The sequence below is a fragment of the Lontra canadensis genome, unplaced genomic scaffold (genome assembly GCF_010015895.1).
Source record: "Lontra canadensis isolate GAN:19392208 unplaced genomic scaffold, GSC_riverotter_1.0 scaffold8, whole genome shotgun sequence".
NCBI lineage: Eukaryota > Metazoa > Chordata > Mammalia > Carnivora > Mustelidae > Lontra > Lontra canadensis.
Genome location: NW_022631002.1, coordinates 5,112,095 through 5,131,826, shown reverse-complemented (window position 1 = coordinate 5,131,826; position 19,732 = coordinate 5,112,095). Strand labels below are relative to the sequence as shown.

Below are 19,732 nucleotides of genomic sequence, written 5' to 3'. Positions count from 1 at the left end.
AGCAGGTGGGGGGCAACACTCTGGGGGGAGTCAGGCCACAGTCCGCCAATTGGGGATTGCAGTCATCGTGATTTCAGGAGGCGTGGTTGCTGTGTTACTCGCTGTCCCACAATCTGTTTTTTCTTCATTGATGACCATCTCTCTCTCCCTCTTTGACGTTCAAATCCCTAACAAAATGGAATTTTAAAGCTAATGGTAATACTTTCCACATATGGGTGAAAACGTGTGAAGGAATATGCAAGTAGAAATAACTGTATGAGCATTCTTTCTCCTTGTTGGAGCAATCCCACCTTTGGGAGTCTATCCAAGGAATTAATCCAAATGCATAGTCTGTTTTTAGAGAAAGATGTAGCTGCTAGCTTTGTTCAGAGTATTCCTTACTTAGAAGAGTCAAGCATCCATTATTACTGAGGTGGGTCAATGATGGCATATCTACTATAAAATATTGGGTGGCCATTAATAGGGAGCTAGTGATAATAAGGAAAAGGCTCATGATATATGTGAATATGTGTAGACAGATAGATGGATTGATGGATTGATGTTTTAAGGCAACTCTTATCAAAATCCCTGCAAGGTTTTCTGTAGGCATAGACAAGCTTATTGTAAAATTTATGTGGAAAGACACAGGCCCCAGGATAGCTTAACAGTCTTGAAGAAGAAGGATTATTAAGGCAGGGTGGGGGGAATCACTCTGCCTGATGTGAAGACCAGATAGCTGCAGTAGTCAAGACAGTGTGGTGCAGCAGAGGAAGACGGGTAGATCAGTGGGAGAGAATAAAAAAACCTGGAAATAGCTCCACACTAATACGCTCAACTGATTCTCAAGAGAGAGACAAAAGCAATTCCATGGAGGAGGGTTAGGTCCTCCCATGGATAGTGCAGGAGCATTTGCACGTCTGTAATCAAAAGTGAACCTGAACTTGAACCTTATACCTTATACAAAGGTTAGCTCAAAATGTATTGTCGATGTAAATGTAAACTGTGGAACCATGAAGCATTTAGGAACAAATGGGAGAAAGCTCTGAGGGATTCAAGGCCAGGCAAAGAGTTCTCAGACTCAACAGAAAAGGTGAGATTCCTAAAAGGAAAATTTGATTAGGTGAGCCTTATCAAAACTTAAACTTTTAATCGAGGAAAAATATTATTAAAAGGATGAAAAAGGGGTGCCTGGGTGGCTCAGTGGGTTAAGCCTCTGCCTTCAGCTCAGGTCATGGTCTCAGGGTCCTGGGATAGAGCCCTGTATCGGGAATCTCTGCTCAGCAGGGAGCCTTCCCCCCCCCTCTCTACCTGCCTCTCTGCCTACTCGTGATCTTTCTCTCTGTCAAATAAATAAATAAAATCTTAAAAAAAAAGATGAAAAGACAGCTACAAATTGGGAAGAGACACTGATAAACTGTGTATCTGACAAAGGATTCATATGTGCAGAATGGGAAAAACTCTCAAAATTCAGCAGCAGAAATCCTCAGTCAACCTTACTAGAAGATGGGCAAAAGACATGAACAGACATTCCACCAAAGAGGACCTATGGATGGCAAGTGAGCACATGAAAAGATGTTTAACCTCAACACCCATGAGGGAAATGCAAATTAAAACCACAAAGCTATCAGTGCACATCTGTTAAGATGGTTAAAAAAAATAATAATAAGCAGAGTCACTACAGTCAATGCTGATGAGGACATGGGAAACCGCATCGCTCAGAGACTACTTGGTGGGGATGCTGAATGCTACAACCATTCTGGAAACCAGTCTGGCAATTTCTTGTAAAACTAACGGTGCAGTTGCCCCAAGACACAATAATTGCACTTCCGGACATGTATCCCAGAGAAATGAAAGCCATGTCCACCCAAAAACCTGTACTTACATATTCATAGCAGCTTTATCTGTAATTGCCAAAAACGAGAAACAATCCAGATGGCCTTCAACAGAACATCCATACCATGGAATTCTGCTCAGCAACAAAATGAATGAATTCTTGAGACACAACTTGGAAGAATGTCCAGGAAATTATGCTGAGTGGAAAAGAAGCCAATCCCAAAGGCTACATACTGTATGATTTCATTTATGTGGCGTTTTCTCAATGACAGAATTATGGGAATGGAGAACACGAGAGTGGTTGCCAGGGTCTAGCGATGTGGGGGAAGGGTGGTATATTGGAGAGAGGAGGGAATGGTTATAAAATGATAACAGGGGTCATTGTCATGACGGAACTGTTGAATAGCTCGATGGTGGTGGTAAATTCAGCCTATACGTGTGACAACATTACATAGAACGAGACGCGCACACACACAAATGCGTACAAGTAAAACTGGGGAAATCTGAACAGAATCCGTGGATTGCACCAATGTCAATATCCCAGCTATCATATTGTACTACAGTTTTACAAAATGGCGGCACTGGGGGAAACTGGGTAAAAGGAATTTCTTGTAACTGCATGTGACTCTACGATTATCTCAAGATAAAAAAAAAATTACAAACATATTTAGGCGGTGGTATGCATTTAAAAGACGAGGAAAGGGGAACATGGGTGGCCTGGTTGCTTAAGTGTCCAACTCTTGATTTCAGCTCAGGTCATGATCCTGCATCAGGTTCCATGCCCATCGGGGAGTCTGCTGGAGATTCTTTCTCTCACTCTCTGCCCCTTCCCCTACTTGCTCTATCTCTCTCTCTATCACTCTAAAATAAATAAATAGTTTTTTTTTTTTTAAAGACTGGAGGGAAGTCATCAATATCTTAAAATAGTTACAACATCCAGCAACCTGCTGAGACATAGAGCACATCGTTCCTCTAGCATCTACTTCAGTTTGTTTTCCGGATTTCACCTAGTGTACATGCGTCAGTTTTGTAGAGGGGATAAAAGTACCCCTGATTTTTTATTTGGAAAAAAACAAAAACAAAAAAAACCTTCATCGCCAACTGCAACAACTTACAGTCCTATTTCTAGCTTATTCTGAAACCACCTCCTCCTTCCTTCTTCTCCTGCCACCCAAGTGTAAAGGGAGAGCGTGCACACGTACACACACTACACACACAAGACACTCGGCATTATGACCTGTGAGAATAGATCGGTTGGGACTCAGTGCTCAAAACTTAACAATAACAGTTTGCCGCTAATGATGCACGAACCATTGTTAGCCGTGAGGGACGTCTGCCCCCGAGGCTGGTAAGTAGGATGCCTTGTTGTGGCTTCCATTTGTGATTCACAGCCCAAGTCCAGTGTAGAGACAGAAGGTGCAGCCTGATGGATAATAAAAGAGCAGAGATATAGACAAAGAAAATAATGAGAAAGCGATTATTTAGCCACCTATTTCACCCTCTCCACCTCACTGGGTAGCCCCCCATCCTTTGGTGCACACGTAATTTGAAGAACCTAGAGCATATGATTGGTAATAATCGAATAAATTCATAGGATGGGAACAGGGCTCAGGAGCCTATAAAAGATTCAAGTCCTACTTCCCCTTAGGAGAAAGGTATCCAACCAGTATTAATATTTTAGAAATACTAGAAGGTAGAAGAGGAGCCATTATTCATCCCTAGCACCTCCATGGTACTAAAATTAAATAATGGATTTTTTTTAAAGACAGAATTGCTAGAGTTGTGGAACTATAAAAAATATTCCTCTCTTGGGGATGTTGCATTTTTTGCTTTTATCTTTTCTTCTCCTCTTGAGAACATTTTGATTTACTTCTGTGATAAGCTTATAACAACTAAGGAACTTGGGAGGCGGAATGAGCTAGACTGGGAGGGAGGGGGGTTAGGCAGCTGACAAATGAGCCTGTGTAAATTTGTTTGGCTTCGAGTCAGAAAGCTCCAGGACTGTGCATGCATTCATTTTCCACTGCATAGCATGTGTATCCGCACATATGGGCTGAGGCCCTGGGCCCTGTAACAGTGAGCACCCACTGTGTCATGTGAGCTTGGGGTCTGAGCACACTTGTGTGCTCAACAGAAGCCCTGTGAAGAAGACCCAGCTATCCCCTTCCTAATTCAGCAAAAGCCTTGAAACCCCCAGCCCTGCTCCTTGAGGAGGCATCTGGTCTCCCGGTGAGGAATTTTGCAGCCAGGAGTTGGCATCACACCAGCATGTGCAGCTTTGGATCGACTCAGCTGGTCTCTGAGGTCTCCATGTCTGGCTCTGCCCCCAGAACTAGCTGAGTAACCCAGTTGGACAAATGACTTCACTCTCCTGACTCTCACTTTCCCTACCTCTGCAATAGAGCAATAGAAATAACACTAACTACCTGGCAAAAGATACGTAAAGCTTTAGCTTGGTGCCTGACATTTATAAGACCTCAGTGAAAGCCATTATTATCTAGGATGCAGCTTGAGGGCTTTAAAAAATCCTCCTAATTATAAAATTACTCTTCCTGATATTGACATGTTGCTGTGTTTGGATACGCTCAGATGTAATTGCTAGTATTTGTGGAGTGCCACCTGTGTGCCAGCCACAGTACCCGGAGCTCACTAGGGCCTCAGGAGCTCGGAGCTCTCATCCCCACTGAACTGAAGAAGAAACTGATGTTCACAGGGGTGAAAGGTTCCCTCAAGGTCAAACCCAAGGACAAATGAGAGCCAGAGTATAAGCTGACCCGAAAACGTTTTCTAAACCACTACATTGCTGAGGCAAGAGTGGTGGATATTGCTTGGCTCCCAGAGATATGGAGTCTGGGGGACAGGGGAGAACCCTTGCCCTCCGGTGGGTCAAGAGTGGCTGAGCTGGGTCTGAACAGAGATCCCTGGATGGTGCCTCCGTCCTCACTGGCCTCATGCAGCGCTGATCCACACCCGTTCAGGGCTGCCCCAAGCTTCAGACTCAAGGGACCCTCACAGCAAAGAGTGAGAAACAGGCTCAGAGTCGATCTGATACTGGTCACCTGCACAGCACCTGTACCAGAGGGGGGTGCAAGCCTGGACACCACAGTGACAGGCTCCTCCAGCACAAGACAGCCGATGCCATCAGCTACTGCTCTCCAACCTCAGAATGTTCCTCTTAAGTTGAAATCTGTCCATTCAGCAACTTGTCTTCATTGACCTTCCTGAAACAGCAAGACTAAGCCGATTTCCTCTTCAGCGGGTCTTTAGGTGATGCCCAGAACTATGCCTCCTGCCCCCCCTTTCTATGTTTCTAATCACTTTCGGGATCTCACTGTGTTAATCTTACATAGAACAGACCACATTGGGGCCTGGGGGGCTCAGTTTGTTAAGCGTCTGACTCCTGATTTTGACTCAGGTCATGGTCTCAGGGTCCTGGGACGGGGCCCAACATTAGGCTACACACTGAGCATGGAACCCACTTAGGAGTCTCCCCCTCTCTCTCCCTCTGCCCCTGCCCCCACTTGCACACACACACTCTCTCTCTCTCAAATGACTGAATATATCTTTAAAGAAAAGAAAGAAAGAACAGACCACCTTGCTTCTCCCTCAAATACATGCTTTCCTCCAGGGTCCCTACCTCACATAACTCACCATACAACATGACCTGTTATGGAGTAATCACCTACTACAAGGCCGTTATTGGGCAATTGTGTTTACCCATGGCTGTTTTAAAGGGTTGGTTGGCATATCTTGAGAGGAACGAAACCCACACACACCCCCCACCAAGAGCCTTCCGTTTATTGTGCATCTTTTGAAACCCATCACCAAAGTCTTTATTTACTCATAATTTGTATGATCCTCTCTTGCTGGGCTTCCCTGAGAAGAACCATATTTTTAGAAAGATGTTTACCCAAGTTGATCCCAATGCATCCAGATCCCTATTAATCTTCAGGGAACACACCGCTCTACTCTGAAAAAATGTGTCTTTCACTGGGATCATTTAAATTAGGGCAGGCCACTCAAAATGACTCTCTTGGGAGCATACCAGAGTACCCCTCATAACTCAAGCCCAAGATGCAAAGATGGTCCTTATCAGAAATTGATAAGCCATTTTGAAATCAAGATAGCTATGGAAGCTCATTGATTTGTGCATTTATTTCCTTTCCTTTCTGATAACGTGGTCTCTCATTTCAGTTTCTATTTATATAGCCTCTTTATTTATTACAAAATAGTTAAGTGTCTCCTATGCACCCTGCACTGTTCACAGCCATGAACAAAAGAAAAGTCCCTGATAACATGGAGCCTATATTTTAATGGTAAATAGAGATTATAAACAGACAAGTCTGTCAGGTGATCATGGGCTCTGGGAAGATAAACAAGACAGGGTAATGAACATAGAGAATGATGTTGGAAGGGAAGCCACTATTTTTTTTTTAATAAGATAGTCCTAGAAGTCCTCACTGAATAGATGAATGTAATTAGAGAACTCAGGGACAGTGAAGGAATGAGCTATACAGAGAGATACTTGGTAATATTCTGGTGAATTAAAGCCATTTACTAGACACCATTGGGAAAGGGGACTGTGATATTTTGGTAGAAAGTATAATTTAAGAGACCAAGTATGAGGCATAAGATTAAGTAATACTGGAGAGGATAATTCATCATCCAGGGCTTGAACCTAACCGGCTTCGTATACACACAAGCATTCATCGCTCTCTCTTTCTGTTTTCCAGGTAGACTATTTTCTTCATCAAGGTCCACACTTACGGCCCAAAAGGGTCTCCAAAAATGGTACATTTGGCTTTTACACTGATAAGACTTTCAGAGTCTGTAGCCCTTACTTAGCTTACTTACTTAGCTAGATGACTCAGTCTCTCTCTGTCCCAATACCAGGCTTCCCAAAGAGATGATCTGATTGGCCAGGCTCCAGTTTTGGATAGGAGCCTCTGGGTCAGGAGAGGGTAACCCCAGGGCTGAAACAGGGTAGACCCAAGCAAGGCAGTCTGGGGGATACGGCAGTCAAACAGGATGGGAGGATGAGTGAACCCAGCAACAGATGAGGTTGAACACAGGGGCAGGGAGGGCTTGTAAAGAGCCTTGAATGCATGACCAAAGGAGCCTGAGTTTTCTCTGAAAGTGATGGCATGAGGGCCCTTGAAAGATTTTAATCTCGCATGACCCGATTTAGAGAGAGACTAGCTGCTTCAGGGAACGAGGAACTTTGAAGTCCTTCTAAACAAGGTACACACAAGGCAGAATAGAATATCAGGTTTTTTATTGAGAATGATTGAAATTTTATTTATGTTTGACACTGCTTGTGTTTCTAAGCATCAGAGTTAATATTAAAATTTGTCCTGAATTATAAGAATAATAAGAATAAGTGTTGAAACTCTCAGCAAAAAGGCAGCCAACATGCATTTCCAGGGAGAAATTGTTCAATTGTTCGTGTTTATTACTTCCAAACAGGAATAGCTCCAGGTTCATAATGCTGATTTTTTTACATTGCTTTCTCTGAACTGTGGTTCAGATGAGTGCATAAATATTTGGTTTAATATTTCTTTGGGAACTGTAAAAATCTGAAGTGATGAAGGGAGAGGAACAGAGCAATGGTGAGGAAGGAAAGTTGGTAAGAGATTAAGTGTGTATATTTCAACAGTGCCCAAGGGCATGATTAATTTATTATCCTCTTAGATGGCAGAATGCATGCAGAAACCTCCAAATTACGCCATTACTATGACAAAGCTAAGAGGATGTTAGAAGGTAAAGATATTCCTGCCAGGAACTTGATGTATGGGGAGCATGGTTGACCCACTGGATACATATAAATCTGGGAATGGAGACTTGAAAGTCCCTAATCTTGGCTCTGCCACTGGCATAAGGCCTGAGATGAAAATCTGTGCTCTCAGCCCTCAGGGGGTGGGCATGTCACCAGGAGGCCAGACTGGAGCGTTGTCAGCAGTGCCAGGCTCTGAACCTTTGTTGATTCTGCTTCTGGGCTGCTTCCACTCAACCCAGCACACATTGCTTAGTCAGCCATATGGACTCAGGCTTAAAACCATGGGCTCTGGACACATGGATTCATATCCAAAGTTGTTTCCTAGCTTGACTTTGCCAAGGTGCGTGGGACTCAGTTTACTCCTCTAGAAAGTGAAGAATGTCAGTACCTATTCCATAGAGCTGTTGTAAGGATTAAATAGAATGAATGTTTAGAATAGAGTATGGCAAAGAGTTTGTGTTCCATAAAAAGTAGTTCTGTCATTGTCCTCTTCCTCCTCCTCCTCCTCACCATCATCATCATCATTTAATAGCTATAAAAAGAACAGCTGCATTATTGAACAGTCTGTGTATTTAAGTATTGCGTGTCTCTCGGATCATTTACTCACCATATTCCTTTTAGGATGGGCATTATTGCCCCCATTTTGCAGAGGATGGGGATGAGGTTCAGGGAGGCCATTTTGCTTACAAAAGTCCACATGGCTCCTGAGCTCTGAGCTGGGACGCAGACACATCCTTACCTATCTTCCAACCCCGTTCTCCTGAACACTGTGCTTTAGTCGGGATAAGTTAGGCTTTGCTGTAGTGATAAACAATCCCCAGTTTCAGTTGATCAAAGTACCAGAGGTTTAGTTAAGCTCTGGGTCCTTTGAGGGTCAAGTGGAAGCTGTGCCCCTCGTCACCACCATTCTTTCCCTGGGATCTAGGTGGATGAAGTCACCAGTATTTGGACAATTGCTGGTCACATGCAGAAGGCAAAAAAGAACACAGAGAAGCACACCATAGCTCCGAAAGCTTTTGCTCAGAATTAGCTGAAGTGATACATGTCACTTTCACTCGTACTTCATTGGCCAAAGCAAGTCGTAATGCCACAATCAACATCAAATGTCTGGGGAAATACAGTCCTACTATGTGCCCGGAAGGAGGGGAGCCAGAAGAACACAGCCTCAGTGACTGAGGCTTGTAAGTCACCCATAAATAGGATAGACTGCAGGTATAGAAGATCTAGAGTTTTTACCGGGGATTTCAGGGGCCATCTTAATTTTCAGTAGCATAACAAGAATTAAGGTCAAAGAAAATGTTTTGCTTATTCCCTTGGACAATAGAGGGTGCAAAAGTGTGATACTAATGGGCAGTGAACGGACTTTGGGTCCAGACAAGAAAGGCACAATGACTGAATGTTCCAAAAATGACCCTCTTTCACTGATCTCCTCTAGCATCTTCCAGCCTATGTGTGATGTTGCATAATCTAGACTTCAGGGACTGCCTACAAGCGTGAGTCCTGAGGATGGCAAGGACTCTAGGACTCATACATGGTCAATAAATGTTTTGAATGGAAGAAGAGGAGGTGGAGGGAGACTGGGTGTTAGAGGAAGGAAACATCTTTCCAAAAGTCATGGGAGAGAAGGTAACCCTGAGGCTAAGGGAATGGAGGTATGAGTTTGGTGTATATTACTAACAAACATACACTGAGTTCTTGCAGCAAGAACCGCGTTGTGCCAATTACAGATTTAGACATGCGGAGGCACACAACATTTGTCTTTTTGCGACTGGTTTATTTCACTCAGCATAATGTCCTCGAGTTTCTTCCGTATTGTAGCATGTGTCAGAATTCCCTTCCTTTTTAAGACTGAGTAATACTCCATTTTATGGCTATGCCACATTGCTTTATCCACTCATCCACCATTGGACGCTTGTATTGCTAACACATCTTGGCTACCATGAATAGTGCTATAGAAAACTAACTCTTTCCGTGTGTCTGTGGTCATTTAGCAAAGATGATAGCATATGTAGCCACTGATAATTTTTTTAAAACCTCAAAAGTAGAAATTTCATAACCCACATGATTGCGTAAGTTGGAAATAAATAAACTATTGTAAATGCTCATAAATTAAGAAATAGTCTCATAAAAAAATTCTACAGCCTAGAAAAAATACCCTCAAAAGTATAAGCTGTCAGAAAGTAATGCCAAAACGTTGCCCACCAGTTGACCCTGAATGCTCTGGAACTCAGCACAAGCTGAACCTAGACATGATCTTAAATGTCTTTGTTATAAAAGAAGATGGACAAAGCTGGTGTGATGATGGGGCTAATAGGTGATGAGTAAGGACAGTGGATTCAGACATCCACTCATCTTGTGTTCCTTCTCAAGGGCACCACCCTGCCCTTGACCTTAGTGACCCCCATGACACAACGGGCACCCTTCAAAGGTGGTGGGCGCAGCGCCCTAGCTAGAATGAGAACCACGAGAGTATATGGTGGTTCTGTGGCTATCATCTACCTTCCATAGGTTGCCCTGGCATTGGGTCAGTGTTTCTGCACCAGGGGATTGGGGCTCTTGGCCTTGGGTTTTCCCTAGTTCTCATTGATTTATAACCTAGTGGCTGAAGGTAGTTGAGCAGCACCAGGGGGAGGGAAGGGCATGGATCTAACAGCTGCTCAGACCGTTGCTCAGCCAAGTTCAAAGGCATGTCAAGGACTAAACCACAGCTGGGAATTAATTAGTACTTACAGATCACCTTAGGGAACCAAGCTAATGATAAAACAAGGGCCTTCTAATAACTGTAGAAGGCAGTAAGTGGGTTTTTTTTTTCCTATTTAGCATGGAACAGGCAACATCTTCAAAATCAGCGTGTACATGAAGCTACAGCAATTCCTCTCATGTGTTTAAAAAAGGGATTACCAAAAATATTCTAAGGGTGAAGGAAAAAATACCCCAACCTCCATCCTCCAAAGATCTGTACTGTTCACACATGACTTTTTCCCTTCGGTGATTTTGGGGGAGGGGCAGGGAGGGAGTGAATTATTTTTTAATTGTTCAGCCTTTTGATCATATTGTGTGTGTGTGTGTGTACATATAGTCTTCTATCTTTTGAAAATAAATGTCTCCCGATTTTCTAAATAGAGAAGAATTAGAAGCATCACTTTAGTTGGCTGTGACAGGGAAGGAGCCCCAGTGTATTGGTCTTGGAAATGCTTTGCCAGCAAGCACAATGTCTACTCAGACAAGGTTTCCATACAAGGGGACATTTGCAGATTATTAGGACAGGGAGGGCTCTAAGTCCCCTCATGACTCCTAGGCATTACCATTGCCTAGGAAGTTAACTTTTGGGATTTGTAAAAAGAGAAATGAAAAGGTTTGATGTTGCCCAGGTAAAGTGACCACATTTTCTTTAAAAACATTAGGACAACAGACCTTATTTTTAATATGTGGGTTTGGGCTTATGAGCATTTTGGGATCATATAAAAACATGCAGATAAAGTTGCCCTTCTTTACTCAAAGCTTTAATCAAGTATTGTCTATATTCCAGACCCAGGAAATTTTAAAGAAAAAAAGAAATAGATAGCCCAGGTGACAGTCACCACCACCAACAAAGAGGCCATCTGCTATCTTTGCTGTAAGAGACCTCGCTGGTGAGCAGGGCTAGGCTCCCAGGATGAGGCCGGGTCCTCATGGAGCAGGGCAGGGAAGGTAAAGAGGAGCTTCAGTAAGTGGGCGACCCATGGTGCTGAGTCCAGGAAGATGGGGAGCAGGGCTCCAGCAGACAGGCTGGGGGCTGGGAGTCCAGCTGCCCTAGGTGCAAAGAAAGTCAGCAAAATTCAAAAGGCCTGTCGTTGGTTGTAGCCAAAGTTAGCATTGTAGAATCAGGTGCAGACCCATCCGGAAGGCCCCTGAGACTTGACCCTGGGAATGGCAGGGAGCCATGGTGAGCTCTAGTCTGGGAACTGTCAGGGCGAGATTCGTGTTTCCATTTTAGAATGGGTGTTCTGGTTGCAGTTAGAACAGGAGATGAGAAGAAAAGAAATCAGACACTTGCAGGCCGGTGAGGAGGTGACTGTCACATTGATTTACCTACTCCGTTTGCAAGTGTCACTCCCCTGCGTACAGTTCTAGGCCCTTAGGAACAGGCAGGAGTCTCTAGTAGAGATCTGAGTTCAAGCATAGACGCAGGAGGTCGGGGCAGAAGCTCTTCGTTAGACGTGGTGTGCACGTCTTGGTGACTTGTCTTATTTGTATAGGGAATACATTTTCCATGTCTTATTTGTATAGGGAATACATTTTCCATGGGGGAGAACACTGCTATCAGTACAATGAAGGAAAACTCTGATCCACACAGAGACACCAGAGTGAACAATTAAAAACCAAACTGACTGAAGGTCACGTGGGGTTCTGGACTAGATTCTGGATCAGAAGAGGGATGGTAGTGGGAAAACTGGAGAAACCAGAATGCGTCACATCTAGAGCTTGGTGAGTTCCCAGACCTGTGTCACGCAGCTGTGACCACGCTGGGGAAGACATTAACATTTGGGGGAATTGGATAAAAGGTAAATGGGAACTCTGTTCCATCTGTGCAACTTTTAGGTAAATGTAAAATTATTCCCCCCAAAAGTTTACATGTAAACTTTTTTTTTAAATTGTATCCCAGCCACATTGAATAGAAAAAAAAAATTGTAGGATAACTTAAACAGAAGGATCCTACTCATGTAAAAACATTCAAAACTGCTGTATATTCTATGAATGCGTATGAATTCATGGCAAAATACCTTAAAACTACACCCAACCAGAGGACAGAGGCAGGAACGGGACTTAGGGGATTCAGAGGAGGGGGGCCTGCTAGTCTATAAGAAATATGCAGCAGGACTGTCCTTTGCAATTCAGATCAAGGAATCACTGCCTCAGTGTTTCTTGCCCCTCCATGGGTGCAGGGGACCCGGGTCCGAGCTGTGCCAGGCCACCCGGTTAGCAGGCATGCTGGCCGCCCCATGGCCACCCGGGAAGTCCCTTGACCCAGGTACGCAGCAAGATGCCTGTGGGCTTCCTCACATGCCCGGCCAGGCTGCTGGCATCCAGGCCGAGTGCATTCTCATCGTTTGTTATGTTATGTTTTGTTTTTTTCCATTCAAACTCAGAGGATAAGTAAGTAAGGAGGGAAAAAAATTCCCACTGTGAAAATAAGTGCCGAATTAACAAAGACCAATAGGAAAGAGCCGCTAATTGTGATAGCCGCACTTGGGATAATGGGCGTTAACAGCTGCGTGGAGAGTGGAGACTCACGGCAGGATTTGCTCTGACTAGAAGGCTGCCCTGGATTTCTTAAGTCCCATCACCTTAAACAACGACAACACAAGGACCCACCCCACCCCCAGGGCCAGAAGCATGGAGTAGCACAGGGTAATTTTCAGAGTCGACCACTGTGGATAAAGCTGTCCGGAAATAAAACCCGCACAGGGGAGCTCTGATGCGTGGCTGAGGGCCTCCTCGGGTTTGTGGCCATTGCACACCTGCCGTCTCCCCAGATCAGTGAGGCTGGGGTGGGCTGGGGTCCCTCTGAAGCCCACCTAGGGAGCCAGAAGCCGGAGACATGGAGGGCGATTGCCCCATCTAAAGCCAGCCAGGACTCCTGGCTTTTCCAGGGAACGCAGCCCGCACCCCGTGTTTCCCCTCGGAGGTTTCTCCAAACCTTGGAGTGTTTGAACGCGTTGGGGATGTCAGTCTTGGGGAAGTGGCAGCTCTGCTTTACTGATACTCCAGAAAACGTCTTTAAAAGAGCTCCCCGTAGTGTCATAGTTTAAAATAGATCTCCAGAGGAATAGCCAACAGACCCTGCCTCTTGTCCACAGAAAGCTCCCAACAGTAGCCCTGGAAGCCAGTGCCAGTTATAAGGAGTGTGGAAGGCGCCGAAAGCTGCCTAAATCAGCGGTCCTCAGATGGGGGTGTGCATCAGAATTAGTAGGGGGCTTGTTAAAGCCCATATCGCCAGGCCCCATCCCCAGGGTTCCTGATTCAGGAGCCCTGGGGGTGGGGGGGCTGAGAATTTGCATTTCTAACAGGGCGATGCCCATGCTGGTCCAGGGGACCACATCTTGAGACGCGTCCCTGGGCTGGTGGCCCCTTCATGCTCATTAGCCTGGGGGTGCCATGCTTGGTGTGGCTGTGGGCGCTCCTTCAAAGTGGACACGGTTCTGAGGACCAGCAGGCAGAGTCAGTAGATCTGTCCAAAGGCAAGCCTTTACAAATGGAAATACTGAGAGAGAGGAGTCACGCAGCATGAAGCTTCTGTGGGGTGGGATGGCTCAGGCTCTCTGAGAGCAAGGAAATGACCCAGACTTGACTTTGGTGGGAGGAGGAAAGGTGGTGCCGGGGGGATTTCTGGGTCCAGAATTCAGTGCTACAGGGGCAAACAGAGAAATGGGAGGGTGGCTGTGTTTGTCCCAGCAGAGCCTGCGGGACCGTCTCCCACTGCGTGCCTTCCAGAAAGTCTGGGGTGCTCTACTCCCAGCCCTTTTTGAGCCGGGAAGGGTCCTGACCCGAGATCCAAGCACGGAAGACTTTCCCCCCGGGGACAGGTCTTCACCGGTGAGCTGTGTCTGTCCACAGATGGGTCTGAAGTCCACTCGTGGGAACACCACAGCTCATGTAGATTTCCCACGTTCGTTTCCCATCACACTGTCTCCTGACTTAATATGGCCTTTGGAGAGAAACTGCCTACCTTATGTGTGCTCTGGGGAGCAAGAAGAGGTTTTAACCACAGTTGGACTGAAGTGGTAAAAGCGGGGAGGAAGGGACGGTAAACAGGCGACAAAGAAGGCAGATTTGGGTCAGTGACCCCTTCCCACAGTAAACCTGTTTCCAGAGCATTTCTCTTCTCAAACCAGAGATTTCTGTGGGTCTTGTGTTTTAAAGGGAAATTTGTTCTCTTAGAAAGGATTCGTTTTTAATATTATGGTTAAGATGCTTTTTTATGCCTCCAAGTCTCAGTATTACCCAATGACCATGAAGGTATGCTGGTGTGATTTTTCTCGTGATTATTACTCTCAGGATGGCAATCCTTAGCTACAATTCATTGAGCCCCTTCTGTGTGCCAAGAAGTGCGCTTTGCACACACTATCTCATTAAAACCTCAACAACCCTGGGACATGAGTAGTGATGTCCTCATTTTACAGATGAGGGATTGGAGAGCCACGAAGGAAAAGAACCATACTGCAGGTCCCAGAGCTGACCACCAGCCCAGCTAGCACTAGGGCCTCTGTTTGTCTGAACAGTGGTGTTATATAGTAAACAGATATTGGGACTGGTTCCTGCTATATGCCAGGCCCTAAGCCAGGCGCTGGGATCCCGGGGTGATCCCAATATGCTGAGGCTGATGACCTCGTGGAGCTCCCAAGCAGGAGGGAGTGGTTCATGGGGAGAATGCCAGTTGGATTAAATCAAGTCAAGCAGTGATTAAAAACTCTTTTCATCAGAGGATACCACATGCTTTATTTTTAGTCTTGCTTTAGATGATATTTTATGTTAATCTTAAAAATGCAAACAGAGATAATTGGTGTTTAATCAAAACTCTCAATGTATTTAAGTAAAATTTTAAATCAGGAGAGAGAAAAAAAAAAGAGAAACACCATTGCTCTATGGAGCTGTGTGGGGCTCTGACGCAACTGGTCACAGCAGAGGAACCAGGGCGGGGGTCACGCTGCCTTATGCACCACTGCCACCGCGTGGCAGACGCTGGAATTGCAGGCATGGCGACCCCAGCAATGGTCTCTGAAGAAGGCTGATTGCACCAGAAGGCAGCCCATTTCCTGTGCTGTCGCCTGGACACCCTCCAGGCACGGGTGACAGTGCTCTTTCCAATAGATCCCTGGTCATTTGCAAATTGGTTACAGCTGGATCAGTATCAGCTTTCACTTAGGTCTCTTCCTGAATGTCTACTGTGGTCGTGACCTTTAAATTGTTACCATTGGGGGAAAAAATCGTGACCATCTAATTCACGTTCACAGATATTGAGGATAAAGGGACATTACATATACACGAATCCTTGGGCAAACTCTAGAACCAATGCGTGCAAATACTGGTTTTCTCTTTAGCTGGGAATCGTCAAACAATATTTAAAAAAAAAAAAAAAAAGCATAGTTTGGGGGGAAAAAATAAACCACCATAGTTTGGCTTCTCATTACCCCTGCCCCTCACTCAAACCATGCTATATGACTCCCAGTTTCTGGAGTTGTGTGGGTGCTCTCTTGCCTGCCTGCTGCCTGTGTGTGTGCTGTGCCCCCTGCCTGGAACTATCTTCCTCCGTCTTATCATCTGAATTCTCTTCAGATTGTCAGATCAAGCCTGACAACCTGTAGGGTATCATCTTAAATGGAGAAGTGTCAACGTTGCATAGCAATGTCCCTATAGAAATAGAGGGTGGGTTCTGACTCGGGTCTTCATGTCTTCAGTCACTGTGACCCTGGCCTCCTCGCACCATGTTTCAGTGGCCTCATCCATTAAGTACGAATGATAGTGTCCCTATACCACCAGCGTGGTTGTGAGGATTTGTCTTTTTCTTTTTTTTTTTTTTTTTACTGTGTAAATTTGTGTAAGATGCTTCCTGAACATCATGCCTTCTACCCAGAAGCAGTGGTCCAGCTGGCATTGTTGATGACTGAGTCTTGTAAATAGTTAGAACTTGGCTCATTGCCCTTCCATTACAAGATTGCCCACTCGTTTTTTTTCCCATTGTCTATTTGGTCTTGCTTGCAGGAAAAAAACAACAACAACAAAAAAATCTTTCTAAGAGTAACAATAAAAATGTCCAGTCTTGAATGTCCTGGAGTGATTTTCCTCCTAGATCTATTCCTACCTGTCTGTCCCCCTTCCCCCATGCTGGTAAGCTTCCCCAGCTGTAAGCTGCAAAGATTTGCATGTCAGGATGAAAGGGGTTAAGCAATGATGCTATTTTCGGTGATGCTGTTTTAGTTAATTTCATCCGGCCACTCTGTGTTGGCACCTGTGGTTAGGGGACTGGTCACAGAATTGTGGTGAAAACGTGCTTTCTCTGTGTTTTCCAGCCAGAGTCTTAACTGTTGTTCTGTTTCTCTGACCAGGTAGTCGATAGTGACAGGCCGGAAGGGTCCAGGTTCCGGCTCACTGGAAAGGGAGTGGATCAAGAGCCTAAAGGAATTTTCAGAATCAATGAGAACACGGGTAGCGTCTCCGTGACACGGACCTTGGACAGAGAAGCGATCGCTACTTACCAAGTAAGTGTTCCTCAAGTGCCCACCCTCGCTGCGGACGTGGAGCTCTTCCAAGACTTTTGTCTTCCCACTGAGCTCGTTATTTCCGTGCTTCAGTAGACCCGGCGCTGTGCAGCTTGAGCATGTCTCTCTGGGAGCCAAATGGCATTGAACCCCAACAGGGTAACAGGGGAGCCCCTTTCTCATCAACAGAGACTGCAGGCCTCTGTGAGACTTGGGGACTGGAGCCCAAGAAAGGGGGACACTTGGGGGATCCCAGAGGAGGTCAGAACGGTGAGGGCAAGCTTTGGCTTTCCAATAACTCATGCAATTATGAATACCAGGTGGATGGGATGATTGTACTTTTAGATATCGATCTTAAGGAGATAGGGAGGAATTTAGATTTTTGTGCGATGCTGTTATAGCTAGACAGGATCCTTAAAATGGAACCAATTTTGCTAAATATTCAGCAATGGGCTAGTGGTTCAATTATGGCACAATTTTTCAAGGAAGTTCTGTACAACCATTTCAAGTACTTTCGAAGGTCTAGTTACATGGGAGAAGTTCAAGATACTGAGCTGTGTGATCTAGGGCAATGCACTTACCGTCTCTGATCTTACGATTTTCACCCAGGAAACAGAATAATAGCATTAGCGCCTCCAAAGACTGTCAAAGCTAAAACTGCTAGCTTTGACCAACTTGGAGTTGTTCATCAGTGAGTAAAATAGAGCCTGGTCTGCAACTTGGAGCTTCTCATATTTTTTCCTTAAAATGAAGCCATATAGGGTCACAGCAGTTAAAAACATAATTTTGCACATGGCCATATTTGCTACTTTCGGATGATGTTGTTGGGTCCCCAATATTGGGTCCCCCAATAATGGGTCCGTGATTAAAGGAGCGGAGACTGATGCAAAGCGAAAGTCAAGCAAAGCTTTATTTCACGCCAAGCATCAAGAATCAAACCGACCATCAAACAGACCGGTCAGGGATGCCCCTTACAGAGAGGATGACCCTTCACTGGTTCACAGACTAGCTTTTATAGAGCAAAGGCCAAGTGGTTGGGTCAGGCCACACACAGGCGGCCAATGAAATTGTAACACACAGAGAAAGCTGCACAGTCATGCTACATGGCCAACTGAATTACAATTTACCCTAGTAGACATTTGAACCAGCCTATCTATCACCTTGGTCAGAATTGGTGCCCAAAAGGTGCGCAAAGGGCGGGGCCCATACTCCTTGGTAGCTAGGAGACAGTACACGCCCCCACTGATTGAACACCTCCCCCTGGCCTGACCCACCCTTGTATTTGGGCTTTTTTTACCTAGGGCTGGTTTCCAGGACTTGCTTTTAAGCACGTTCCCCTGGGGGGGGGGGGGGCGGGGTCAATTTAAGTTTTACAACAAAATGGCCTTTCAATGGGGTGGGGCTGCTCTGGCAAAATAGGCCCTTACAATGTCACAGATCAGCTTTGGAAACTTGGGCAAGGGGTCGGTCTCAACTTCTCATCTGTAAAATGGAAAGGATAATAATACTGATCTTACAGGATTTTGATGGATGAAAGGAGTTAACACATGTCAAGCCTTTAGAATGATGCCAGAGACATCGTGAGCGTTCTGCGATCTTACCGCAGCAACAAGAGATTAATCACGGGCGAGGAAGGGTGCAGCCCAGCCTGCCCAGATCAAGCACAAGCTTTCCATGGGTGATCTTGAGTTTATGTTATAGTTTCATAGCGTTTTGATTACTTAATCTATTCATTTTTTTTTCCCACATATATTTGGCTGAGAACCTACAGAAGGCAGCTCTCCCTCCAAGATGTTAGGGGAATTGGGTGGGAAACCCAGACACACCAGGTTCCCAGCCTTCATGTAGCTTTTGTTTCAATGCCAAGGCTTTGTTTCACAACAAACTCCTTTAAGCTGCATGGGTGATCTGCAGGGGCCCTGAGCCTTGTTCACCATAAGGCTTGGGATACCTCCCCGCCCCATGCACAGGGCTGCACGTGCCCAGTAGAGAGATGCTGGTCCTGGTGGGAACGCAAGAGCTTACAACAGCACAGGGGTACCGCAGCCCAGCAGCAGCCTGGCCCAGAGCCACTCTCCACTAGCCTCAGGGGTCTGGTTTCTCCTCTGGCTTGCTCCTCCATTAGTCTTTGTCCCGTTTCTTTCCTGTCCTTGCTGGGGAATGTCCCCATCACCCTCTGTCTGGTTCTCCTGTTTCTGGATTTACTGGATCACTCTAGTTAATATTCTTTGGGCGCAGGGATGTCGGAACTCCTGTCCATTCCAAGCACCTATTTAGAAAGAACCTACTGTCCTAGCAGCAGTCAGACCCATTGTGTTCATGGTGGTTGGTGGCAAACCAGCTCCCCTCTGGCAAGCGGCAAGCTCGGAGAAGCAGAGAGCCTGTGGGCGAATGATTTCCATCATAATCGCTCCATTGTTGGTGTTGTTTACTTCAAAGTTAAGCCCTCCTCACGTGCAAGTCAACTGCTACTTGCTACTTCCCAAGCCCAACAGGAAAGCATTCAAAACTAAGCCTTGGGGATTTGCACAATAAGAAATAACCTAGGATAATTGGTCCTTGGGCCCCCGAATTTTTATCATCATTAAAGCTACTGTTTATTGAACACTACGGGGCTGATACTGCGCTAAACACTTCTCACACGCTCTCTTATTTAACTCCTTTCACCCAGGAGACTTAAGAGGTAGATGTTAACACCATTTTACAGATAAGCAAATAACTGTGAAATAACTTTTGTAAGGTCTCGCAGCTGGCGTGTGTAGAATCTGGGGTCCATAACCACTTCGCTCCACCTCCAAAGCCCCGAGCTTCCAACCGCTAAGAAACACCCCTTCCAGTTTTACCTTCAGTTACAATCAGATACCTGTCCCGCAGGTCCCCAGCCTTCCTTGCCAGGAATTCCCCT

The 19,732-nt window shown here is 45.5% G+C and overlaps 1 protein-coding gene across 2 annotated transcripts in view; it reads left to right on the top strand.

Annotated features, from left to right (window-relative positions):
* CDH13 (cadherin 13) overlaps positions 1 to 19,732 on the top strand; it is a 975,207-nt gene that overhangs the window by 501,091 nt on the left and 454,384 nt on the right. For both annotated transcript variants that reach the window (XM_032853867.1, XM_032853868.1), the window contains exon 5: positions 16,675 to 16,827. In XM_032853867.1, coding sequence (XP_032709758.1) covers positions 16,675 to 16,827 — 153 coding nt within the window. The remainder of the gene's footprint in view (positions 1 to 16,674; positions 16,828 to 19,732) is intronic.